General features: G+C 42.9%; 1 protein-coding gene across 1 annotated transcript; it reads right to left on the bottom strand.

Annotated features, from left to right (window-relative positions):
- Positions 1-303: 303 nt before the first annotated feature.
- bmp7b (bone morphogenetic protein 7b) lies at positions 304-25,190 on the bottom strand. Its single transcript, XM_022203389.2, has 7 exons — positions 24,464-25,190; positions 9,510-9,702; positions 6,994-7,142; positions 4,180-4,383; positions 3,061-3,137; positions 1,940-2,050; positions 304-1,653 (listed from the first exon to the last, which is right to left on the bottom strand). The coding sequence occupies exons 1-7, from the start codon at positions 24,861-24,863 to the stop codon at positions 1,504-1,506; spliced, it is 1,284 nt and encodes a 427-aa protein (XP_022059081.1). The 5' UTR covers positions 24,864-25,190; the 3' UTR covers positions 304-1,503.
- Positions 25,191-27,356: the final 2,166 nt, after the last annotated feature.

Raw genomic sequence — 27,356 nt, 5'->3', positions numbered from 1 at the left:
TTACATTAACATGCAAACATCCACTCATTCAAAGGCAGAAAAAAAAAATCCACATCCAGCCCAGAGATGCAAACCACAGACACACTCAGTTACTAAGCCTGACAAGTTTTTCAGTTTGCTTCTGAGTAGGCAGTCACTTGTTACAGAACTCCGGTCAGCAGGTACAAGAAGAAGCTACAGTCAAAGCAAATATTTGTGTGGGAACGGCTGAGAAAGTGCAATACCAGGCGCGCGCTCTCTTCTAACTTGGCAATGATATATATGTGCTTCTCATCCAGATTAAACAATACATCTGAAGGTGGCTTTGTTGCTTTTCTCCCAGTTTATTGTACCAGTTCAGCAGTAAAACATAGTTGAGACATTGGAGCCCACTGTTGAACAGATTAGCCAGCTCTCAATAAATAGACCTTTTAAATATGAAAGATTGTATTACAGCAGAGAAATATAAACCTGAAAATGTCGATCACACAGAACAAGACACTTCCTACAAAGCTTCCCCTCTTCTCGCTCCCTCTGACAGCTCGGTTATTTGTTGCTATAAAAACAGGGACGGGTTTACGAGGCAAACGGAGGTGCACCGAGTTTGCTCTCAGCGCTCATGTCAGAGTAGCTTTCTGTCAACTTTCCTTTCATTTCCTCGAGTGTACTATCACGAGAGAGAAAAAACAGGCAGCATTGCATACAGGAAAAAAACAAAACACAAATCCAAGTGACATTTCAGGAAATAAATACACTTGCTTTGTCTGAAAAAAAAATATTTACACAGTATTGTACACAGAAGAAATACAAATTCCATCCCCGTTTCTCAGCTTCAACAACGCTTGCTGGCACACTGAAGGAACGGTGCAAGAAAAGCTCAAAGAATCCAACAAAGAACAAGCCATTGACCTGACTTCCAGACTCTAAAGATCCCACTCCAATTGAGCGTCTGAGACCCACGATCGTCAAAAGTCTCTACAAGCCACAGGACCCAAAGGATCCGTCCTAGTGCCAGACACCATCAGAGGTGTCGTGTCCATGTCCCATTTTGGCAGCAAAAGGGGGACCTACACGATAGGTAGGCAGGTGGTATTAATGTTGTGGCTGATCATTGCATCTACAGTTTAAAAAAAAAAAAAAAAAAACTACAATAATTATAAAAATTCTTGATAAAAACAAAAGATTGTGGACTGAATGAATATACAGTACAATCACTGCTTTAAATGTCTTGTATACACAGTAGAAAGCACAAATGTGAGTGTGTATGTGCGCCCTTGTGGCGAGGAGTCTTAAATTGGTTCAGCTTGATGTTTGGCCACACAAAACAAGGCTATGTTCAGGAAAACTTTGAAAATGAAACAAGAGCTCATTCCACACGGGAAGCTGTCCTGAATTCTCGGAACATCCCTAAAACTCACATACTACATTTTTGCAATCCCTTCTCAACATTTCAAAACGACAGCAAGGAGGAAGCCCTCGTGAGTGTGTGCGTACGCGTGTGTCCGTGTGAAGACGTCGACAGCCTTAGTGGCAGCCACAAGCTCTGACCACCATGTTGCGGTATTTTTTGAGGATGACGTTGGAGCTGTCATCAAAGTAGAGCACGGAGATGGCGTGGAGCTGCGTGGGAGCACAGCAAGGTTTGGGGACTGTGTCTGGGTTGATGAAATGAACCTGGGAAGAGGAATCAAATGTTAAATTCATCATTACAACATGAATACTGACAGCAGGTATGTATCACAAACACTATGCTATACTATTGTAGAAAAGAATTTGTTGTGTGTCACATCAGTGCCCAAATTACTGATGACAGTTTACACTAAAACGCGGTCCGCAGCTCTTTTGAATGATTAAACACAGTAGTTCCAACAGCAGTCACATTGTCTTGACATTTGATGAGATGATTAGACTCTAAACATCGCTGCTGCAGTTTTTGTTCTCTGGTTTCATGGTTACTCACGAGGGTTTGCACAATGGCGTGGTTTGTGGCATTCATGTAGGAGTTCAGAGGGAAGGCACACTCTCCCTCGCAGTAATATGCTGCGTACCCTTCTGGAGCGATGATCCAGTCCTTGAGAACGGAGGAGAGATTTTCAGGTTGGCGAACTGTGCGTTTGTGCACAACAGACCAAATGTCTGTCCTTCTACTGGCTGATTTGTTGACTGAATGTATTCACAAGTGTTTAAAAAGATCTATTTATTTCACAGGGGAGTTTCAAGTATTTTCTGTCAGGCTTTAATGGTGTCTGCAGATCTTTAGGTGCATCATGCTATGTATATTATCCAAGAGTTTGGACAACCTGTATGCTGGCAAACTCAAGAAAAAGAAGCCGACTAAATGAGTACATCTACAGTTTCACCAGCTAGGTTTTCTCATCTTGCTTGTAGCAATTGGACATTTAAGTGACTTTATTAAGCACATACAACTGAAGGTGTAAAGGTATGATGGAAATTAACTTTTAAAGGGCACTCATTGAAATACTTTGAAATTCAAAATTTAAACTCTAGAGTGTTATTGGAGGACATAAAACATTTTTTACTTTTGTGAAATTTTTCAAAATTTTTAATTTTCATGTTGAAATTCAACATCAATGCAGTTACCATATATGGTTATTTGTCCATTAGTGATTAAAAAAACATTCCAAGAAATGTACATATCACCACTTAGAACTACTCAAATGTGTGAGTTTCATCAACTAACCATGGTTAGTTTTTACGTTTCAATTGAGAGCATGGAAGAGGACCGAGCCACAAGTCCGTCTTTTTCCATTTTCGGAGAAAAGAGAAAGTTTGATACGTCCCAGGCCTCTGCTGATAGCTCAAATGCCACAATGTTGTGTTCTGTAACACAGTAATCTTCGAAGATTGGCTGTGTGAAATCCATATGCTTCTCGACCTCACAGATAGTTCATGTGTGTGGAAGTTACCAAATATGACCACTTATTAGTAATTGTGAATTTCGAGAATGTCATTTATCAGGATTCTGGGAGAAGACCAGCAACAAAACAGTCTCTGGTACAAGCTTTTTTGTTTTTGATGCGGAGCAGTTTTGGTGCCCCGAAAGAGGAATCCTTTCCATACCTGCCACCCCAAGTCTCGGAAACTGACGTAGAGCTCATGCTTCTTACACGCCTGCTTCTGATCAGTACTGCTGTTTTCTAAAGGAACATACAGAGAAAAAGAAAGATTTTAATTCAGCACAAGTGTTGTCCTATTCAGCAACAGGAGAAACTATTTACTGCAGTCAGATCGTAATTGGGAGACAGTGATAAAGAACAGACCTAAACACAGCCAATGTGCTCTTACAAAACATTAACGTTTCAACAATGAGGAAAATCACCTCCAGATACAGCAGCAGTTTGGTAACAGTTTCAAATGAGCAGGCCACCCTGCTTAGAGGTCACCCTGCAGGGCTTTGGATGAGAAAAGTATTCAGTGTGTAGCCTCACATTTTTCATAACTCAAGATTAGAGTTTCGCTCTCTCCATCCATCTTCATTTCTCCCTTTTACTGTGTCCATATGTTGAAGAAGAATAGTCTGTTTTCTATCGAATAGCATCTCTCTCTTCTCCCGCTGACCTCTGGGGCTCTGTGGTACATTAGTTCCTAAAAGCGGTTCACACTGGAAATGATCATGAGCGACTGGCTCTCATCAGCCAGTAAAAGCCCAACTGGTATCCAAAGTTCCAAACAGGCCCATTTGGCCCATGTGACGTGGCCCCGGTTGCCCCACAGTACACTGCAGATGTGTTCTGCCATAAAAGCCTGCACTGCCTTACCTCCATGCAGGGAACTTGGCCCCAACTGCTCTGTAGTGCTCGTGTAAATAAACAGAGACAGCAGAGGGATATTTGAAGCTCAAGCATTACAGTCTAATGTTTCAGTGCTTCACATAAACACATCCCTCTCACACCTCCATAACAAAGACCCTCAATATGCACTGCATGTTTTGTCTTGTGGGAATCGCATCAGTTCCAGCGACATACTGTTGTATTTTTGTATATACGTATGTGAGTACGCTGTATGTGGCTACGAAAATAAAGAGAATTTCCTCATATGGGCCGACCAGTACCAGTCATCTGTGTCCCATTCCATGAATTCCTCACAGATCAAAGAAAAGACAGATTAAACCAGAGCTTAGCCCAACACAACAGCATAAATCAGCACTGAACATATACACAGCGCACACTCTGCGTTTACCTGCAACATTGGCCACTCTGAGTGCCTCTTGGCTCTTCGCCCCTTTGGATCGGTTGGAGTTTCGCTGTTTGGCCCCCCCTGACGCTGAGCGGATGCTTCGCAGGTGCACCTCAGTGGCTTTGAAGAAGGCCACCATGAAGGGCTGTTTATTCTGAGGCCCACTGCGACCAATCAGACCTGCCACACGAGGATTGATACTCTCTCCTGCGCAGGGTGACAGAGAGAACAGCACAACAGGTGTTGGCACGTCAAAGAAATCTAGATTATTTTTGAACAGGGAAGTGTATAAACGAGCAGAGAGCTGAGATTTAGAAATGAAATAAATGTGTGCCTGTGCTTGGAGTTTGTTTTGCACGTGGGTGGTCCTTTCCTCGCCGAAACCATTTTAGTCGTGTCTGTAATCCTACATTCAGTTTTACAAATTATATTTTCTTTTGTGAATTCCGTTCCCTTTTTCTCATCCCTTCTCCACTTCTGAAATGCCAAGAACAAATGCAGCTCTGAACATCAAAGCCTCTCTCTCCTTATGTTTGCCTGTGTGGGTGTGTTTGTGCGTGTGCATGCGATCCAGCAGTGTCGGTCTTGTTCTCACACAGAAGAATGTGTGTCTGATCACTGTTCGGTGGTAAATCAAGGCTTCTGGTCGCTGCTGGCGACGGGATGTCCCATGTGCCTGTCTGTACACGCTCACCCATAACCATTCATAAACCATCCAACGTACACACACACACACACACACACACTCAGAGACACACTCCTCCCACAACTTGAAAGCAATACAGTGTCTGTTTTCCTCACCTAACATGTAACATCCTGCCATCCTGTGAGAGATAATGTTCTCAAACACGCTCTTGTGCTGCACGCTGTTTGTTGATGAAGCTTTCCACTGACAAACGTTCAAGCCTCGCGATGACAAACTCCTGCTGTGATGTTATCTTTAGGATAACGCAGTGTATTTTCCACATGACTGCTAATGATGCTGAGGGTATGACAGATGATGATGGTGATGAATGACTAATGATGAATGAGAGGCAGAGTTGGATTTATCTTCGCTGTGTACACACAACAAATCATCTGATTTTACAGCTATGATGTACTTTAGGCATATGCATGGTACACAGTAAATCTTCTACACTTGTACTGCATCTTTTTCGGTTCCACAAAACACTTTACAATGCCTTTGTCACTGACTTATTCACAGACTCACACAGCAACAGCAGCACATACAATGACTCCACACTACTAATACATATAGATAGCTTGGGTTTGTTATTTTACACTTAAGCATAGCTAGAACTCCATCTTAGATTGCTTTGTTCTGAATAAGGTATACCGAGTGGTAACTACTTTTACTGAAATAGATACATCCCCTTGGAAGTTTTCTGCCTTTATTGCTTTTCATCAGTGAATCATGGTTAATTTTTTTTTAATTTTTTTAATAGAACTTACAAAATGACTCTTTCATGGCACAACAAATGCCAATTTCTATAAAGAAATTAAAAAAAAAAATACAAAACCTGAAAGAAGTGATTTCATAAGTACTTGCCCTCTTTAAAGTGAGTCATCTAATTCAACACAGGTGCAGCCAATTCATGCAAGAAGTCACAATTAATGAAATGGAGATCATCTGAGTACAGCAGTGAATGTGTACTTCTGGCTGTAACTACCACATGTAGACAAAAGAACACTCTAAGTCACTCTGTGAAAAGGTTATTAAAAAGCATAAATCAGGAGATGAATACAAGAGAAGTTCCAAGTCGGCGAATATTTGCTGGAGTGCAGTTAACTCCATCATTTAGAAATGAAAGGGCTATGGTAAATGTGTAAATCTGCCTAAAACAAGCCACCCTCAAAAACTGAGTGGCCATGCAAGAGAGACTAGTGAGGGAGGCCACCAAGACACCTATGACTTCTGAGAGAGTTGCAAGCTTCAGCAGCTATGATGGGAAACACTATGCATACAGCAACTGTTGTCCATGTTATTCAGCAGTCAAAGCCTTATGGAAGAACCTCAAGGAGAAAGTCACTGTTAAAAAAAGCTCATATCAAATTTAAAATAGAGTTTTCAAGAAGTCATGTGTGAGACTCAATTTTAAGAAGATTCTTTGGTCTAATGAGACCAGAATTTCTCTTTTGGACATCAGACTGAATGCAATGTTCAGGAGATACCAAACAATGCATCATCACAAACATACCATCCCCATTGCAAAGCATGGTGGTGGCAGCATCATCATGTAGATATGCTTCCTAGCAGCAGGCCCTGACAAGCTTGCAAAGGTAGAGTGTAAAATAATGCAGCAATGCTGTCATTGCAGGAAAAGGTGCATCTACTAAATACTGACTTTAAGTAAATACTTTTGCAATCACTTACTTTGCATTTTAGATTTTTAAATAACTGACTATATTTTGTAGAAACCCGTTTTCACTTTGACATGAAAGTAATTTTTTGTAAATTCTTCTGATTATACTGGCCATGCACCAATGCTGAAAAGTGATAAAAGGGGCAAACTTCCAAGGCAGGAAAACACTTTTTACAGGCACTATATACATGTATTGAAATCAAAATTTCACCAACTTACAACACAGCCTTCATGTCATATCTGAGATGGTTACAATTAACCAACGGGTACACCTCTGCACAACTGTACAGCAACCTTGCATTAATCTTACATTTGTGAACCTTTTTTCTGGATCAGAAGGTGGTCATTTTTCTATTTGTATAGCTGTGTATTTCTATGCAAAACAAGTCACACCAGTAACATTGGTGTCGGTGAGCTACGCACCAGGAAATACACCGACATGAGCAAAACTCACCACTTGTGCTCTCCAGGGCCAACTGTAGGCCCAAGTTTCTGCCGGGGTTCAGGACCCAGTGGTTACTGGTGGCTGTCACGTCAAATACCAACCAGCCCTCCTCTGCTGCCCAGATCACCCTCGAGTCCAGCAGAAACAGGTCTGACTCCCTTGAGGGGAGGCAGAAGACAGTTAAAGTTAGATACGAAGATGCTCAATTAAAGCAACATTGATCAAAACCACATGAGATGAGTGTAAAGCTGACTGAAGCAAAGTAATGGAGTGGAGAGAGGGAGTCAAAGGAGTGTAAAGGAGTGAAACAAAGGCAGAGATGGAGCAAGACAGAGAGTGAAGGAGGGAGGTGGGGAGGGTTCCAGATGGCGAGGCCCAAGGGAACACTTCATTTTCTTAATTGACAATAATGGCTTTATAAACGACCGGTCCTTTCATACACTACACACAGTCCATCACCGGCTGGAATTTTGTGGGAGAGCCAGAAAGCCAAAGAAAGAAAGAAGGATGAAAACACACGCATAGCTGCAAAAAGGGAAAAGACTGTGTGGAAAGTAGTGAGTGAAGCAATGCATATCCAAGTCAGCCTTTTTTCTCCAACAGTGAACTCTGGTTTTTCTACTCTTTCACCATTGGAGACTTAGTTCTCTTGTTCTTCATGTGGCCATTCATGTATCCCAACCCGTTTTCTAACTGGGCAGATAGTGTGTCACGGAGCCCTGGTTCATTCATGTACTCAGGCCTGTGTCTGGCAAAGGAATAAATGACTGTGTTGTTTCCTCTGGAAAACAGAAAGCTTCAGGAGGGGTTGAAGAGAGCAGGACATGGGCCATTCCAGAGTTATACACACCTTCAGGGAGGCCAAGACTAACCACAAAGAGAAGATGTGTCGAAGCATATTATGAAATGAATTCAGATGAAGACGAGTTTAATAACTTTGGTCGTTTTTAGTGATTGTATTTACTCTATAGTTTATAAAATATCACAGGAGTGTGAAAGGGGGCTGTCCGAGATTGTAGACCCCAGAGAGACTCCTGGAACTTTTTTGCTTTGTTAAAATATGCATCCAAAACATTAAATGAATAGCAGGTCTTTTTCACAGATATGCGACATGTCTGTAGTAACAACACAGATGTAACATATAAACATAACAATGCCTGGATTTCATTAAACTGCTTTGGTGTCAGGGTTCTGGTGTTGTGTATGTCAGCATATCATCAAACTGTCAATGCTTAGTTGAAGACTTCAATTAAAAAAAAAAAAGAGCCATCATGAATATTTTTCACACCAGTATTTTTGACAGATGCCTGCTGTAAAAGGGCCTTTGATGTTAAGCAGAACACAAAGAATTTCTTACATCTACAGAAAAACAAACTCGGTAATGTAATTTCTTCTAACTAAATAACGTGAATGGTCTACAGCCATACTTGCTGCTAGTCTTACAGCAGTGCTTTGAGCTAAACTATCAGTGAACTGTTCGCCAGGTGAGTTGAATATGAAGCAAAGTTGAGGTTAATGGCAACACAATTAATTATGCAGGATTTTGGTTTTAAACTGGCATTAAAAAAAATGGCCTGATGACACTAGATGAAAAGCTAAATGATTACATAAAAGGAATTCAGTTCATCCTGAGGGGAACTTCTACATCAAAGTTCAAGGTAATCAGTCAAACATTTGGTGAGACATTTCAATGAAAACCAAAACTGTCAACCTCATAATAGTTTTAAATAGCAAGACCATCTGGTTGCACCTCATTATTACTATGCTACTGGGTAAAACATTCGGGCTTATTTGTATTTCTTTAAACCAATCGCAGGTGTATCGGGCAGAGCTAAACCCAGGATGCAGTAACTGTCCCCTTTTAAAAAATGAAGGGGGAAATAAATATTGAGGGTGCATTACCAAAATGGCCTATTGACCCCACAAAAAATAAATAAATAAATAAATCTGCCTACTGCATAGTTTGAGTGCCTGGCCAAGGGCAAGCTTAGACCCCTAGAGCAGTGGTTCTCAACCCTGTTCCTCAGGACCCCATGTCCTGCATGTTTTAGATGCTTCCCTGCTCCAACACACCTGACTCAAACGATCAGCTCGTTATCAGGCTTCTGCAGAGGCTTGATAACGAGCTGATCATTTGAATCAGGTGTGTTGGAGCAGGGAAGCATCTAAAACATGCAGGACATGGGGTCCTGAGGAACAGGGTTGAGAACCACTGCCCTAGAGTACATCTGGAGAGTCGGGCTAACCTATAAGTAGTGCTTGAATAAAATTTAAAGGATCTTTAAAGCCAGTAGGCCTCATTCTTCGCGAATGTCTGTAAATAAACATCACAGTAATCCATCCAAATGTCTGGACTAAAATGGTAGACCAACTGGCTAATAGACCATTTAGCTGACATTGCCCTCCTCAGGGGCCACACTGCTGAAAAAAAAATGCATGTCAAATGATCAGCTAACCATTCAATGCTATACCAGACAATTATTTCATAGCATCATGAATGTTGTTCTAACAGATTCCAAGCTCACCTGTCAGAGTGTTCCTCCAACACCTGGTAGACGCTGATACGGAAGGTCTCATTATCGTAACGTTCATGGATGAAGTCTTTATAAATACGAAACTCAGCAGCAGTAACCGCCTCCCCTTCAGGGATTCGTGACAGATCGAACCGGAACTCTCGATGATGCCGCCGCACTGGTAGGAACTCCTTATCATGCTCCACTGCAAAAAAACAAACAAAACGAGATGAAAAATGCATCCTGAGAGGTTTTATTTTCACATGAGCGATATTTTTATCCGGCTCTATACCAGCAGAGATACAAAACTTGAGCCACTGTGACTTCTTATGAAACGAAAAAGCTTTTTTTGTAGTATTGAGTTGCATCTTCTAGAGAAACGAAGGACATGTTTGCAAAGGAGGCGGCGAACAAATGTTTCTGTTTTTCTGCCCTAATTTTTGACTATTCATGCTTCCTCCACAGTCCATCAACCTCGGTTGCTTGCGAGGAGCCGACACAGCTTGTCAGACTCTGCGTCAGTCCCAGATTTAAGCACGTCTGTAGATATGTGGTACACATATTGGGTTATGATTGAAACATTCATGAGGACTAGCACGAGAAGCAATGCATCTGGTGTGCACGGGCCCATGATAGAAAGATGCGGGTAGACTCTGACAGCTTTATGAGCCTCTTTCCTTCCCCCTCTCTTCCCTTCATAGCCCCAGAGAGTCATCCAGTCTGCCCTTCATCTGGTTCTCATGAGTTGGGGCTCCATGTTTGGTGTTCCCTATCCTCACCCTCTCTCTCTCCCATCCACACATCCCAGCTTTCCAACTCCTCCTGTACCTCCAGGACTTGCCCCCCCCCCTCCTGACCTTGCTGCTCTCATGTCCCAGCAGGACATCCCACAGGGCAGCACCTTGTATCTCTTCATCTCCTGGGTCTTCCTCCATCTGCCTCTTTTATCAACTATCAACAGACCCCCCATACAGTTATGTATCCGTATACAAGCAAAAGCATAAAGTCACACACACTAAATGACTTAGAAAACTTTGAAAGCACTACATTTTTTAAAATATATCCAATTCAGAAAACTTTATTTGTCCCCAGGGGGCAATTAAAATGTGCACACAGGAGTTTTTTTTTTTTTTTTTCAATGTTGTAATGTTGTAAGGATATCCAAACTAGTAGCGGAGTTGTTGCAGTTTGTACCAAAGTAGCTGAGTTATTCCTACAGCTTTGGCACTAGCAAACCATTAGTCAATAATGAAATCAATTAGGAAAATAATTGTTTACATTTACAGATATCAACTATGTGTCTGTGCAAGGCAGCGTCAAAGTTGAGCAACAGAGGAAAACCTTTTCCAGCAGCCCTTCTTATGCTCATCCAGCATCAACCACCTACCGACTGCTGGATGGCTGCTATTTATTTATTTTTTTTAACCAAAGTAAACTGCCTCAGGTTTCAGCACAACTTTAGCAGGAAAAAGTCTCAGGATTGAGATATGTGGGAGAATTTCACATTTTGTTGATTTTCACCATAAAAATAAGTAAATGCCATTTCTCAATACTGTGTAGTGGAACCACGTCTGTCAACTAATCCTCCTGGAGCTTCTTTGTAGTCATATATGCCTTTGCTTTGCTTTTTATCTGAAAGTTTTCTTGCTTTTCCAGATCTAGTTTTGACTTCTTCAGTTCCCCTAAACTGCAATGTTTTTAGTACAGCATTTTGGACAGTGGAAATCGTTAGCTGCAAGCACACTGATATGTTGGTATCACATTCCCCCTGATATGTAGACATCAGTTAACCTTTTTGTCTTAGAGTAATTCATTATTTTACCACAAGATTTGAAGAGTCTTAAAAAGCTGATAACAAAATGCCATCATTTGTCTTTGCTTAGTTAATGTAACAAAAAGCAGCAATGCATTAGCAGTTTAGTAAATTTCATGTCATATTCAATTCAGTGCAATTATATTTATGTAGCACAAGCTCACCACATCTCACAGCGCTTAGCATAGACCAGGTTCAGGGAAGGCGGCAATCTGCCTCAACCGGTTGGGTCAGAGTGGGGATGAGGGTGGTGGGAATTATTACCATTATTACTATTGCGCGTTTGCTCTAGGGGTTGTATTTGCGTCTTAACACAATGCGTAATTGGCTCAGGGAAGCTTAAACTGTCGAAACTAAACTGAGCAAACACACACACACACACAAACCAAATATTTTTTTGCTACAACATTTATGCTCTATACAAGTGTTCAGTAACACACATGCACAATAATATATATCTTAGGCACATTTCACAAGATGAATTGTGCAGTGTTGTTCACCAGTAGAATCTCTCCTCTACATTCCCTTTCACACCAAGGCAGCACTGTGAGGCGACAGGTCAGAGCAGAAGTACAACACAGGATTTAATTACTCTTCAATGAGGGACAGCACTTCTCCCATTAGATGGCCTACCTTTATGCTATTTGCCCTTCATCTAGCATGGGCACAGACTGAGCTGCTCGAAAAACAACGCAATTCCACACCGTTGAAAAGTTCCATAGTAGTTCTACTTTCCAGCCCAGCATTTTTTTAGCTCGTTTCAATAAATCTGTCCCCTCTTTTCAAGCTGGCTCATTGGCTTCTGTCTCTCTCCCTCTGTGTGGCTGGTGATCAGCGCAGAGGGGGAGCACCTGCGAGGATCACACACCTGAGGCGCATCTTCATCACCGGCTCGTTAAAAGCAAGCCCCACACAGCCTCGGGTGTGGGATCTCAGATTGTTTATTTGGGGGATTAATCGAAGCCCAAGGAGGGGAAAATGTCTAATATTTCAAAAGGAAAAATATTGTGTAACAGAAATAAAGGCTTTTTATATCTTATTGATCTATTTTCTTCCTATTCCTTTAGTCATCATGTGTCGGGGTTTAAACTACTAAGTCTGGCAGGTATCTCGGTAAGAATTCCTTTCACAACAAGACGTGTTCTCTTTTTCAAAGAGAAATACAACAATTTAAGGAGTACCACTTTAAAGTTATTATCCATCCAGAAAACAATCACTTCATATATTTTTGGTCCTCTATTCTTCCCATCTCCAAGACCTGCTTATTCTTCCACTGCTCCAGGGGCCTCCTCCCTCCTCCCGTAGCCCAGTGCAGGTGCACTCCCTCTGGGGAGAAAGCCAGACCTGTTCCTGAGCCTCTGGAGCAGACACCCGCCCCTTTACTGTAAAAGCTCTTTATCTTTGCTTCAGAGAACAGCTGGATGCTGCTGTAAAACTCCCACACTAACTATTTCTCTCGCACCACATTTCCTCTCTTCTGTGTGTTAATTTCATCCGATGTCTGACTGGAAAGAAAAACATAGCAGCATGTAGAAGGCAGCTAAAGCTTCTTCTGTGATTCTGCCTTTGTCTTTCATTCTCTTACGGGCCATTACGGCAGCATGGCAGTCATTAGATGAGGGGAAGCGGCACGGTTAAACCCAAGTGGGTGCATTTAAGATTTCCTCTGGGAGGAAGCGAGTAGCCATCGCCCCACCTGTGTCGCAAACACACACACCACAAATATTGAAACACACCCTCCTCTGATGTCGTCTCAGCCCTTCATTCTGAGTAGCCAATGTCCAGGTTGGTTTTAGCTCTTCACACGGACACGCACACACACCCCAGTGCAGATACACAACTACTACAAAGTATTGCCTGTGAAGTGAACGGTCCTGTGCGTCACAGCACGGTAACACAATCATTATGGGTTTCTGTAATCCATAATTAGAGATGCAACAACACACACATACGCATGCAAACAGACAAACACACACACAAGCGCACAAACATACAGTATACAAAGTGAGCTGCTTTTATCATCTGGCCTGACGTCCCATTTGCTTTTTCTGCAAACGCTGATGATGCACGGTTACCCCACATCATTTGACTAAAGCAGGCCACACACATGCAGAGCAGCACACGACACAGATGGCAGGATGATAGTGAACCCTCCATCCTCCAAGTCTACTGTGCACCTGGCAAGCAGAGAGTTAACACATGAACACTCTGTTTCAAGATTAATGCTTGCAGCTTCCTTATTATGTTCTCTACTAGGGAGAGTCTGCATCTGCTTAAAGCCAAAAAAATTTGGTTCTTTTCCCAAAAAATACTCAACAATTCTGTTGATATATATATTATACTTTTCTAGCCATCAAATCCAACGAAAACATCCAAACCACAATGACTTAATCCTACAACAGGTATTGTCTACACAGCTAAAGCCTGATAAAGCTCATTCCTTTGTGCCTTCCACTGATGTCCCACATGGAAGCAAATCAGAGTCATCAGATTTTGAATTTAAAAGAATTTCTAACTGTGAATCTTTTCGCATTTAAATTATTTTCACTTTTGTTTTTCAACGCTTACAATTACAGAGGCGAAATTTCAGGTGTAAAAATTCAAGGTCTTCAAATTCGATAGGCAAAATTCAGAGTTCAAAATTTGCTGTTGGTCAGTAACAAAAATGAAAAAAAAAAAACCCACAGGAGTCTTTGCGTCTCTGTACTGGCTAACGTGTTTCTTCATTACTGTGAACACAATCACTGCAGTGTATGATGAGCCAATCCTACATACACCTTCCTGTAAACACCAAATCACATTGAAAATAGTCCAACAAATTCCCTTATTAATTTACCACTGTTTGACAAACATTCGCCAAATCTATTATTTTGTACAAGTTTTGGGGATTTTTAAACGTACATCTTTAATTGGAATAGAGAATCCATGGTAGACAGAAAGTAATGAAAGATAGATGGTTGGTTTTCATCACTTCACTGGCCGTTGACAATAAAAATAATAATAATGCTGAATATCATCAGCCCGATCTTTTAATCCTGCTCTGCCTGTATGCCCCACTCTTTCTTCTTTCCCTTTCCCAACTCGTCTCCCTCCTCTCCGTCACTCCTGCTGCGCCTGTGGACCTCAGACACTTCTACGACACCTCTGGCTTCTGAGCAGCAGCAGACAGATCTGACGGCTCGCATTAGCCCAAGTGTCTGTTGGCCACCTTCACACCCCGTAGTCCTGCCCCGTCCGCTTCCGCTTCTCAGCAGGAGGGGATCTCACCCCTGGCACCGCTCTCACTTCTCTCCCGCCCCACCTTGTGCTCCCTTGAGTTAACCAACACTATCTGCACCTTCTCCTACGCCCATATAGAGCTCATTAGCAACACACCTGGTTCAAACCAGAACCCCAGTCAGTCAAGTCAGATTATTTTCCAGCAGATGGTTGAGGATTGTAGCGCCGCCAAATAATCTGTCTTTTTTTTTCCAGTTATTTTTCATGATGCTCTTACTCCAAAAAAAATGTTTTAAATACAGGACTGGGAGCAAGTAAGTCATAGTTTCCGTAAGCTAAAAGGAGACGGGTGAAGAAAAACGGAGTGCAAGGAAGGGGTAGATTGCTCAAGATGTTTATCCTATAAAGAGTAAAGAGAGCTTGATCTCTTGGGTACAGAGTGACTACCCACAGTAGGGCGATTACCACGTTAGGAAACATCCTGCCCACTGGCGACTACTGATGACATCATGCCGGCGTGATGTATTTATACTGCTGTGTAGGCCCTGACAGCGCTGGCTCCCTGGGAAAGGGTCAGCGAAGTTTCATGCTATAACTTACGCACACTTAACGATCATTAACTTGCCGCAGCATGTGTGTGTGTGTTTCTGTGCACGGCCCCAGACACATGCCTTTGAGCCTGTGCACAAGTTACCACAGGAAGAAGAGTCTTTACATTTAAGACTTGCGGTCAAACCAAACCTTTCTGAGATTTCTAGCTTGAAGGCCATCGGGAGGTTGAGATTATATAGCTCTGCTGACCTCTTAATCTCACTCTCACTGCAGCCATCAAACATGCTTGCCCTCCACACCCATAAACTGTAGTGCTGGGTTCCACCTCATGCTTCGCTGGGCATCATGGACCAGAGATTTATACTGGATATGTAACAGCTTGGAACCGACGTGTATCTGACAGCAAAGCCTTTCCTGCACTGTTTCTCACTAACCTCCACTGGTATTTCCATGCAGATCGTTCATATGAATACTTTGACATTTCAGAGGCAACTTTTTTTTTTTTTTTCTGCTGCACAGTCAGATGGGAAGATCAATACCACTCTTATATGTATCTGTTAAATATAGCAGCTGCCTGGCTCTGTTCAAAGCTGACAGAATCCTCTATGAATGCTCTCAAGTTCACCAACTTTACCTTGTTTGTTTAATTCTTCATTCCTGGATTCCTCATCAAAAAAAAAGTTGCAAAAGCAACAGTTTACGGAGGCTTAGATGCCAAACAACTTCTCCAGTTTCGTTACTGTGCCATGTCAGCTCACATGTAACACAACAACCCCATAAAAACCCCAAACTGTCATTTTGACCCTTCACTTTTTGTTCTTCGTGGTGGATTCTGTTTCTTACAGCCAGACTAGATGGCTGCTGGCTAAACTTTTACAATTCATAGCGTGATATTGATCATCTTTTCAAACTCCAGATAAGACAGAGAATAAATGCATTTTCCCAAAACTATACTTTAATTTTGCAAAAGGGTGTAAGATCTTTAAGATTTCCGAATGAAGCAGTGTTTGTGATGCTCCCTACAGCACGGAACTGCAGAGTTACTTGAAATAACAAGAAAAGCACTCAGAGAGCGCAGTACTCTGCCAAGGCTGCTCAGTCGTATCACTACAAGTCCACAGCCGTGGACTTGTAGTGGGATCACAATCATGTGATTGTCAGCAGGCAGCTGACGTAGCGGCGTACCAGCATCTCACAATGATACAGAAGTTTTTAACAAATCCATGGATCCAGACTGTGAGCCGCTGTCCTTGTGTCATTTCTGATCCCCCTGAAAATGTCATCCAAATCCGTTATTCCATTTGTGAGTAATGTTGTGCACAGAAAGACAAATTAACAGACTATCAAAAGGACAAACATATGCTGATCATCACATAACTACACCACGTTCCTTTGCAGAGTAATAATACACACTGTGAGGTATGGTTGTACTAATAGCATTAGTAGAAAATGAGAAAATATCAAATTTTATATTTCTATTTTTCATGTTCAACTACAAATTGGTGTCCACACAGTGACAGTTTTGCAGGACAAATTGAGTCATCTTGGACGTTGGAACTTAGACATCAACATGTTTCCTCAGAAGTCTGTCGAGACAGATTGTATATTAGTGTGAGGCAACAGTGACAACAAAGCAACCACCTCCTAAATCTTCTGCAGTCATCGCTGTGTGGTGCGATATGATGCGCTGAGAGACAGGGATGAAAGGGTGTGGAGCGACCTGTGCCAAGCAGCAAAGGATCTCTCTGTGCTCGTGTCACTGGAACCATCTGCACTTCCTCTTAACTGCAGGATTAAACAGCTCACAGACGTGGAACCGCAGCCATTCAGCTTCCCCCACTCATTCACTCTTCCCCTCATCCCCTTGTTTTTTATGTTCTTTAATTTTGTGGCCACAGGGGCCACACCCTCCTAGTCCAGCCAAGCCACCTCTTATTATAGACCTCAGGAAAATTCGCATACAATACGCACATTGGCACGAGCCGAAGAAACTTTTTTGTGATTATCTCCTGCATCCTTATGCGGCATCTTGTGCGCACATGATGGGCACATTGGCACCCTGATTTTAACAGCTTGTTGTTTATTTTGTTTAATCACAGCTCATTCCTTTTTAAAATAAACAGAATAGCTGCGGAGGAAAGATGAGGGAAACACAGCTGCACGCTTGCCTAAATAAATAGAGACCCACAGCCAGTTCATATTCCACACTGCACAGACGCAATATTTCATCACTTATCATAAAACCACTTGCATACAGTTGTAGCTCGGCTTTTACAAGCTTTGATTTGGCCGTTGAAGCCTGGTGAGGAATCTGGTCAGTATTACGGGCTTCCGCTAACGCAATCTTCCGCTTGGAGAACTAACACACATTACACAGTGCAGCTGGTGACTGGGCAGGGCAGGTGGCTCTAAAATAGTGTTTTACTATGCAGAAACACACACAGAGCTATTCTGACACGAAGGTTCTCAAGCACACAATGTTCCCACAAGGAAAAGGAATAAACAGTCAATTAAAGAAATCCATGTCATCTATCTGTGATCCATCTTTGCCGTCTCTTTTCCTCTTCTTTCATTTCATTCCTCCTCTCCCCTCTGCCCTGTCAGTGCCCCAGTACCAAGCAAAGAGTGCTGTATTTGTTTTTGCAGCAGTGGAGCTATTGGTCCCAGGATCTCTGGCTGTGCTCTGGCCCACATCTGCCCTCTCAGCTTCACTGCTTGGTACCCGCCGTCATGGAAGTGCAGGGGAGTCTTAGATGCTGCCGGTCACTGATAAGGCAAGGCCAAAAAGCCCAGATGATAGAAAAGTGGCTAAATAAGTGTAAATATCATCTTTCTGCTACAGCTCATCATTCTGGTTTACATTCGCAGCGCTCACTTCAGTGAATCAATTATTGCCCTTTCAGCTGTACTGTAATCTGAAATTCAAATTAAATCAGCTACTGCAAAAATGGAGCCACAGAGGGAGAAAAGGCACAATGCAAGAGAGTGAACGTTTCACAAAAACTAAAATGAGCGCAGCATTCCTGGCGATGAAGGAGGTCCGTCCATCACTGAAGCAGAGCTCGATCGCCCGCTGCTTAGTACATCTGGGCTGTTTGACCACTCGCCACATTGTCAAGTCCACCTGCAGTGCGTTTCATCATCTCTCCCAGCAAGTACCGTAGCCTGGCCAAGTGCACAGAGGCTCTGCTATGTACATCCAGATGTCATTCTGGACCCCTGGGTTCAACAGGTGAATCTGAGAGATAATAAATGGAACAGAAATGGATTTTCCAAGATCTCACCCGCTGTGTGCTTTGTAAAGCTGCCTGAGGTTTATGAGAGGAGAGAACATTTGTGGTCCGTTCCTTGCAAGCCGACCTCGATTTAATACATTAGATCGTCTAAGAAATCTACCTGACATGAAGGCAGGCTATCTGTACTAACTGCTACATTCCTCTGCTTCTGCTCACTCCCTGTGCAGCAAGAGGCAATAAAACATGGACTCAATAACACTAATTAGCTCCAGAAACATTCCTTTTGGGCAAAAAAAAGAGAAAAAGTGAACATGCATTTCTTTCAATATTTGTACGCCTGCATGTACATACACAGACATGCGCTTTTAGTCCACTGGGATTGTACACAGAAGCGATTACATAAATCTGCAAGAGGAAGAAAGGCGTACTAACAGTGTCAAGGACAGGCTGCATGCACGGACCAAAGACTGGGCTTCAACACATACTTTGTAAGGCAGGCCTTTTTTTCTGGCCCTCTTGTCAGAAGCCAATGAGAGAAACAGCTTCTGGCATGAGATGGAAAGATGGCGATGAAGAAATTCATCAGTTTACAACAACCAAGCACAAAAACTACAAATGTGTGCTTGTGTTCACATATGAGAGGGAAGCAGTGAGAAATGAATGAAGAGAGAAAGAGAATGCTGTGTTTTGGGTTCAGACAAAGTGTGTGTGTGTGTGTGTATGAGAGAAAGGGAGGCGGGGAGTGGAAAAACATACAAAAGAACTTGAGAAAGTGTTGAAATGTTTTATGTCTGGGAGCACAGCAGATTTAAACCTCTGGTGGCGAGGGCCAGAGCAGGAGGTTGGAGACTAAACACCACACGACACTACTGGGAACATATGATAACTAACTAATTAAAACTAGGAGGCCAGTGCTGATAATCAATACTGTTGGTTCAGGGGGGGCAGGCAGGGAAATTTGGTATCAGATTATCCGGTGTGGGGGGGTAGATTGAGAATGGGCCAGACGTGATGGTGGAGGCTGAGTCGAAGGGACTTGTTGGACTCTGAAAAAGATAAAGTTTCTCTGCACAGCTGCTTTGGCCTGCAGACAGAGGGAAACATCTGTATTACCCTCAGCACCACAGGCGGCCCATAGTGGAGAGGAATGCAAGGAGCAACGGAGACAAGGGTGGGGAGAGAATGAATGCGACATATGAGCATTTATTTGAAAAGGAAAAAAAGGAACAATATTGGAGCTGATCATTGGAAGTTACATGAATAGACTACCATCAGCTGTAAAATTAGAGCCGAGCGCCTTGAGTGCGGCTGTGGCGTGACACAACTGCTTCCGAGCGTGAGTGTGTGAGCTGGTGACACAATGCTGTCTGAACGCCAAAGCCTGTAATACATCGCAGCTAATTTGCCAGTTAGACATTTCTTCCCTCCTCTGCTCTCCATTATCTTGCCATTAACACGCAGTATAAAGCAGAAAGGACCGGCGGATAAAGTGTGTGGCAGCTCCTCTGGGAGCAGACGGACGGCCGTGAACGGCGCAAGGGCCAGGTGGTGCTCTGTCAGGTCACCAAGGTAACACCGAGGATAATTACCCACTAGAGCAGTGACTCACTCAGCACGCCAAGTCTGTACGATACCTCTGATCACAGCCTCAACTCACTAGTTAAATATAAGCATAGCTTTAACGTGACACACAATCCTACAGGAAAACTGCTCACTGTCTGCATCATGACTTGGTTTGTGTGTCACTATCCAGATTTTGCATATTGCCGCACTGAGAGAAAGAAAGCACAAGAGATTTGTTTGTTTACTGCTTTTCAACTCTGTTTAGTGAGATGTATCGCATCTGGTGCTGATTAACAGCAGCAAAGCAGTGACCAATTAAATGCACTCTGGTAGCACATGTTTTTCAGTGGCTTTATATTTGTTCACTTTTATATGCTTTTACCTTGTAACGGCACACATTCTGAGCACCCAGACGTAAAGGTCGACTTACTTTATGACTGTCACTCATGCATAGATACATTAGTTCAGGTTTCCTTACAGAAAAAGGTGCATCAGCTTTACTTAGACGAAAATCTTTAAGGACACAAACACATATCACACATACAAACATGCAGTGATTAAAATATACAGACTAGAGTTGGGTAATATGGTTGATTTCCTCTGCATATCAGTAAAAATATTTTACAATTATGATTTACATCATTACATAGTAAATTAACACAAGATCGCACAATACTGCCAAATCTATGGTTCATGAAACAAACAAGTCCATTTCCTAAAAATATGTGTAAAACATTGAATTAATTCTCTAAGTTTTGGATTAGTTTTTACAGCTTTTATTAACTGTCAACACATCTCATAAAAAAACTACCAAAACCTTCAATGACTTGGTCCCACAAGCAAATGTGAAGCCAAAGTCTGATTTACTTTTTCCTCTGTGCCATAAACCACAGTTGCTGTCTGAAAACTATTAAACATACGTCAATGAGCCACACGCTGTTTGTAGTAATTGTAGGGAATTACTCAATGTTTAAAAATGAAAGTATGCAATGGTCGTGTTAATTAACAACGTCAGTAGGAGTCAGTGAGAATGGGGCTGGATGGCACAAACTGGGTAGAGAATTTGGAAAATCATAAAAGACAGATTAGATCTTTGGGACTGGTTGACAATTAGAAAAATAAACGCTAACATCAGTCTTATCCTCAACATAGAACTAAAACATAGTATATTTGCTGGAAAAATCATTACACAATTACAGCCCAAATGCAGAGTTGTCTCTTAAACTCACAGTCTAACAAGGCTACAATCATCCATTCAGGATTGCATGAGAACCGGGAAAATAAGGACGCTGTGACTAACGTACCTCATGATAACATCTTACAGTAAAAGACTACAACCCCTCCTCTCACACACGCAAGCACAGGTGATGATGTTGCTACTCTTTCAGTCATCCAGGATCCAAATAGCAGACATCCAAGTCACAGCTCTTTCCTTTCCTGTGGCTGGCAAAGGTGTCAGTCGGCATTTCAGGTTGAACATTATGAGAGTCTGTGTGCCTGGCTGGTTGGGCATGACAGCAGTGTGTGAGAGTTCAACTTGAACTGAACTGAACTTTGTCTCAACACAAGCCAAAGTAGTGGGCAACAGCCCTGGAAGCTGCGGTTTGTTATGGAGGAAATGCCTTTATTCACAGTGGCTGAGCTAATGCTGCCAGAGACCAAAGGGGTGGCATTAAATAATGATGGATAGATAGATGGATAGATAGATGGATAGATGGATAGATAGATGGATAGACAGATGACACGTTAAGAAAAAGGGAATGTGAATCCGTCACGTTAACTTGCCGGTGTGATATCATGGCATGTCCGGCACACCCAGCGTCTCTGTGACCTGTGTCGCATGCAGCAGTGTACATTCTGAATGTATGCTGTAAGCCATTTACACAGCTGGACTTTTAAAGTTAAGTGACTCAGTGAGAGGACGCCCCTGGCCAGGGGTCTGCCCCAAAGCCCACACCCACCCGAGCTGGCTGCACCGGAGTCTGCAGCGCTCACACAAGCTGACGACAAAGCCTATCCACTCACTCAAGTGACAGTCAATTGAGAAGCGTGTGAGCTACTAAAATGGCTTTTATGTGAAATCTGAAATCAGATCCATTATCGTCATATCTGGCATTAAAGGACCAGCATGGAAGATTTAGTGGCATCTAGTGGTAAGGATGGAGATAGCAACTAACTGCCTCAACTCTCAAAGTGTGGAGCAGAACCGTCGGTGGCCGTACGCCAGCACATAATAGGAAAAGACCCTCTCCTCTGGGCTCTTATACCAACATGGCAGGCTGAAGCGCTCATTCTAAGCTCAAGAAAATATGACAACTCACAGTTACAGGTGATTATACACCAATGAAACCATAAATATGAGTACCACATTTCATTTTCGTGAAGAGAACCCGCTAAATCTGACACACTGGTCCTTTAAACAAAAATACAAATGAGTGCAAGAAAATAGGCCTCTCAGGAAGCAGTAACCAGGGTACAAAGTCTGACTAATGTACCTCGGCTCAGTGGTTATGGAGTTTTATGGAGTTTTGAGGGACAGTTTTTAAATAAAAGCCACACTCATTTTGCTCTCCGACAACCTAAATAAGAAAACAAAAACCACAACGAGCAAATGTGGAAAGGAAAGAATTTGGAGAGGAAATAGTCAATCCACTTGATAGCCATCACTTCTTCTCTGGGTCCCTCTTTCTCCCTCGCTCTCTCTCTTCCTCTCATGTGAAGAGTAATGAAGCTGCATATTATCTGCTGTTTTGAATCAAGCCATTTGGGCGAATATTTGATTTTGTCACATGAGACTCAGGAACAAACCTAACAATGAACCCTACTGACAGATGCAACACGTGGCAGAACGCAATGACAAACTGCAACTTTATGTCCAAATATGTGACATATATTGGAACACTGGAGACGCAAGCTGAACAAAAACGCCATTAGTGATTACATTAACCACAAGATTTTAGAAAGAGTGACTTTTCATTGTGCAATCATTTACTATGAGTCAAAATTATACTCTTCGCTGATGTAATACATCTTGCAAAGATTTGCAAAAAAGGTCTGTTTTGAGTATGATATTTGTGAAGTTCATCTCTTGTCTCTCTCAAAATCTCCCTCCTTTCTTGTCAGTTTACTGCAGCCTTGGCCCTTGACTTTGCGAGGCCCTTGACTTTGCGAGTCTCTGTGGTCAAATCCATCTGTGTCACAGCCTGTCAAAAATAGTCACAATGCAGCAGCTCCCAAAGTAATTACACAGTGCAGTGGAGGAACCAGTGTCACCTCCCTCTCTCTTGCCAAGACTCTCCAACAATGATCTTTCCAGGACTGAATGCAAATTTCTAATCCTTTGCAAAAAAAAAAAAAAATTAACATGCAAAAATCCATCGAACACATGCACCTGCTCAGTATTTGATTTAGTGTTTTGTGTGCCCCGTCCAAATTAATACACTACAGCTACTTATCTGGAACATAAATGGGCCTGTTGCTGTGACTACATAATTTGTTGAGTCAATTAAACTATAATGCTGTGCCGTTATCTATCCATGAATCTGACACTGCACGCTAATGTTGTGATTATTTGTTCTTAACAACCTCTGACTGTTGCTGACAGCAAGAAAATAGTCCAGGACAGTTTGATTTCAATAAACATTCTGATTAGATAAGCACAGTGGTCCAGGGCACTGCATTCAACAAAACTAGTGTGGAGTGCATCCTGCAAAATTAGGACTCATTTTGTGTGGAACTGAATTTGATTAAACGCAGATCATCATCAGTGGAATGATTTTGCGGTCCGAGTGTCTATAGGGATGTCTCCAGATTAGAGTGAAGGGAGGATCCAGTGCACTTTGAACCCACTCTGCTGTTGACTTACTCATTCTTTAGATAACACATGGCTGACACATGTAGCTGCTAGCTGGTCCATCATCCACAGCTCGAACACCTGAACATTAGCTGGTTGCACAGCTGTTTAACAGAGGGGGACACTGCTATTTGACACTCCTGGTATGAGCTGGATAACTGCACTGGGTTGCATGTAATCATGGTTATTGTGCTGCTCTTCTGTGAGTGCACACAGGTGGAACAGAAAATATACACGTGTAACAAAATCAAATGCAACCGCAATGATTTTGCTCTGTCACCTTTGACTCACAGAACGAAGTACTCATGCAGTGAGTTGTATCAGGTGGACGTCACTACTTGGAGTATTTAATTCTCAAAGCTAATGAAGCCCTGGCAGTGAATTACAACACGTAGAAACCTAAAGATGATCCCTGAACAACAAGTACTGAAAGTTAAACTTTAGAAAGTGTGTAGAAACACTGTGTGTCCTTCAGATATTGTGTTGGAGTATCAAAGTATTAACAGAAGACTGATTTTTAAAATTAAAACAGCACTGAGAGAACTAAATGGTTGGATAGAGGTGAACAATAATGATGTTAATGGCCTTAATTGCTGCCATCATTGGAAAAACTCGATTACTCTCCAGGGCTGTCTTTGCCTGGGGATTTCTTTTTTGTGAAATTGATTTTCAGAGTAAAATATATTTCAAATGTTCTTAATCAGAAGGTTTGAAAGGACAAAGATCTTACCTAAATTCACAAAGCTCATGACCATGTCTGCATCGTTCAAGAAGTTGTTGTCCTGCAGGCTGGCTATCGGGGGCCCCTGGGTGGTGAAGACGGGCTTGTAGGGGTAGGAGTATCTGTCCTCGTCCCCCTCCGTGGACATGGCATTGTACAAGTCCAACATAAACATCGGGGCAGCGTTGTGCTTTCCGTGGAGGTGGGGTCGCGGCCGGTGCGGCAGCCCCAAGATCGACAGGATCTCCCGCTGCATCTCTCTGCGCTCCTGGCTCTTCAGTCGACGGTGGATGAAACTGGAGTGGAACTCATTGTCCAGAGTAAAGTTCGTAAAAGCGGTATCGGCTAGGACGCAGTAGCTCCAAACCAAGAGCAAAGCGGGAGCACGTCTATCCAAAATCGGTGCCATGCTGCTCTCCGTGCGTAATTGCGCCCAGTTCTGTTCGCCGAGAGAAGCGGATATTCAGCAACAGGCAACTTGTGTTCAGTATCCAAAAATCAGTACCGGACCCTCATGTTGAGGGAAATGCTCCCAAATGAAACATCAACTTCACTTCAGAGTCCTTTTATTGATTGCTTTTCTGGACGGATTGTATGTCTCCTGGACCTCGGTCCTCATGTACAACCAGTGTTGAAAAGTTCCCAACTGTAGTGCAGCGTGCAACTGCAGAGTGAAGGCTACGGACGGACGCGTTTCACCGGGAGAGAAACGTACAAGTTCCGAGGAGGCGCTGTGTGCTGGGAGGAGCAGGAGGGAGGGAGAGAGAGAGGGGCAGAGGGGGAGAGAGAGAGAGAGAGAGAGAGAGAGAGACTGAGACTGAGAGAGTATGTAGTCGTTGTCTAATGGAGACAGATCTAACTTTGCTTTGTTGCCAGTTGGAGAAAGGCTGGAGGCAACATGTGCAAATACAGAACTGATTCGGAAGAGATCTGTATTATGACGTTTCAGTTTATGATGAAGCACGTTTCATCATTGCTTTCCCATAATTCCTAGTGCCTGTGTGGATTCACTAATGACAGATGTGCAGACAGTGACAATGGGTCACTCAATGTGAGTGAGCTTATGAAGAATAAATTTCATATCAGAGAGGAATTATTTGCCTTTACAAGTGAATACTTCAATGCTTTGGGAGAGGTTGCAACACGCAGTCGCAATGCTGCCACTATAATAGCTGCTGGCTGATCTGCAGGTGCACTCTGTGAATACCGTGGGCCATGTGGTTAGGAGACTTTAAAGTCACTTGTCTTTTGATGTCAAAAAGGCTGCATTACTGCCTCACAACTGCCATTTCACGCCGCATTTCTGAAGATATCCAAGCTTTCCATCCCCAGTGCTGGAGCAGGAAGTTTGTGACAAAGGCAGCGGTGCACAGACAGAGTACAGACTGCAAAGGAGGGGTGCAGATGTTTGGCAGCTGCTTCATTCCTCCATCTGCCCCCCTGGCACCAGCACCTCTTAAACACCACACTTTAATGGAACGCTCCTGACCCTCTGGTGCGCTGTGCTCTCGCTGACACAGGCGGAGGGATTTCACATGGCCCAAGAATGACTGCTTTATCTGCACACAACTCACTGCACGGAGAGTGGAGTTTTAAAGGCTGTGTAGTTGAGATGTTTTTTGGCTACAGCTTGCCAGGTGATATTTATGACAATAAAATTAGACTTCAATGGCACAGCAAGAGAGGCTGCCAGACGGCTTAAGCTTTGATTGCAAACAGGGGAAGGGAGGAAGACAGCCAGAGCATGTCTTGGGGTCTTCTACACTTAGCTCACCTTCCTGTCCATTTAATGTGGTTGTTCTTGTCTTCAAAGGCGTTCCACTCCTCTTTTTCCAGTGACAATCTAGCATGGCTTAAAGCATGAAAGCTTGCATAGCCTGCCACTACTCTGTATATCTAATCCTCTATTTGCTTTTAACTGGCCTTTCAGTAGTAGCCTGTAACATATAAACATTTCTATCCGGTGCCTCAGATAGAATCAGCTAATGGCCGCAGGTGTTTACATTACAGCAGTTTCCGACAGGGGACTTGAAAGGGCCTGGGTTATAACTATACATCTTCCCCTCTTTCTCACTTTCTTTTCCCCCTCTTTCATTGTCTCACTTCTTTGCTCTCTTGCCCTTCCTATGAAGTTGGTGAGGTCACATCCCCCCGGTGCTCCTCCAACTACCCCCAGCCCTCAGCTCAGATTGTACCCAGAGAGGGGTTGACAATCCTGGACAGGACAATAGGAACAGACCCCTCTTTGTTTGGGCCTCCATGCCTGGTGACAGTCCCAGTAAACAGTGGGCACAGGCTGAGGCCAGGCTGGGTGAGCTGCACTGAGGGGCCTTTGACAAGGGGAACTAAAGCAGAAAGGCAGAACAAACAGCGTTTGAACTTTCTGTCAACTAAACACATAGAAAAAAAAATGCAGAATAGGTGCAATTTCTCTCAAGTTCGTCTCACAACATTTATTCTTTTGCCAGAGATATGCATTGAAGACAAATTGAGATGTTGAGGCTTTCTAGAAATACACACTAAAATAATTTAGTAAAACAGAACATAGTGCCTACCTGGCTATTGAAAAGAACAGCCACACCTCTGCCAGTGGAACAACTACATTCATGACTACACAAGGGTTATAATCGAGCTCACAAGTTCTTTACATGTGAGATTTATGGTCAGTTTCTTCCACTTGTTTGGATAGTTTTTATTTCATCGAGCTCAAACTCAGTATTTGACCTGGGGCATTTTCAGTGCAAGCACACGCACTCTTCCCACTATGATCTAAGACAACCTGAGCAAATACACACCTCTCCACTTTACTCCAACAGGTTGGAGCATGATACTAAGCTCCAAAGAAGACCACACAGCAGCGCAGTGAAATTTGCCTGCAAACTCCTTCTCACCCACGTAACAT

The sequence above is a fragment of the Acanthochromis polyacanthus genome, chromosome 6 (assembly GCF_021347895.1).
Source record: "Acanthochromis polyacanthus isolate Apoly-LR-REF ecotype Palm Island chromosome 6, KAUST_Apoly_ChrSc, whole genome shotgun sequence".
In the NCBI taxonomy this organism is placed as follows: domain Eukaryota; kingdom Metazoa; phylum Chordata; class Actinopteri; family Pomacentridae; genus Acanthochromis; species Acanthochromis polyacanthus.
Note: the sequence above shows the minus strand (reverse complement) of the source record. Positions and strands in the feature narration are given on the sequence as shown.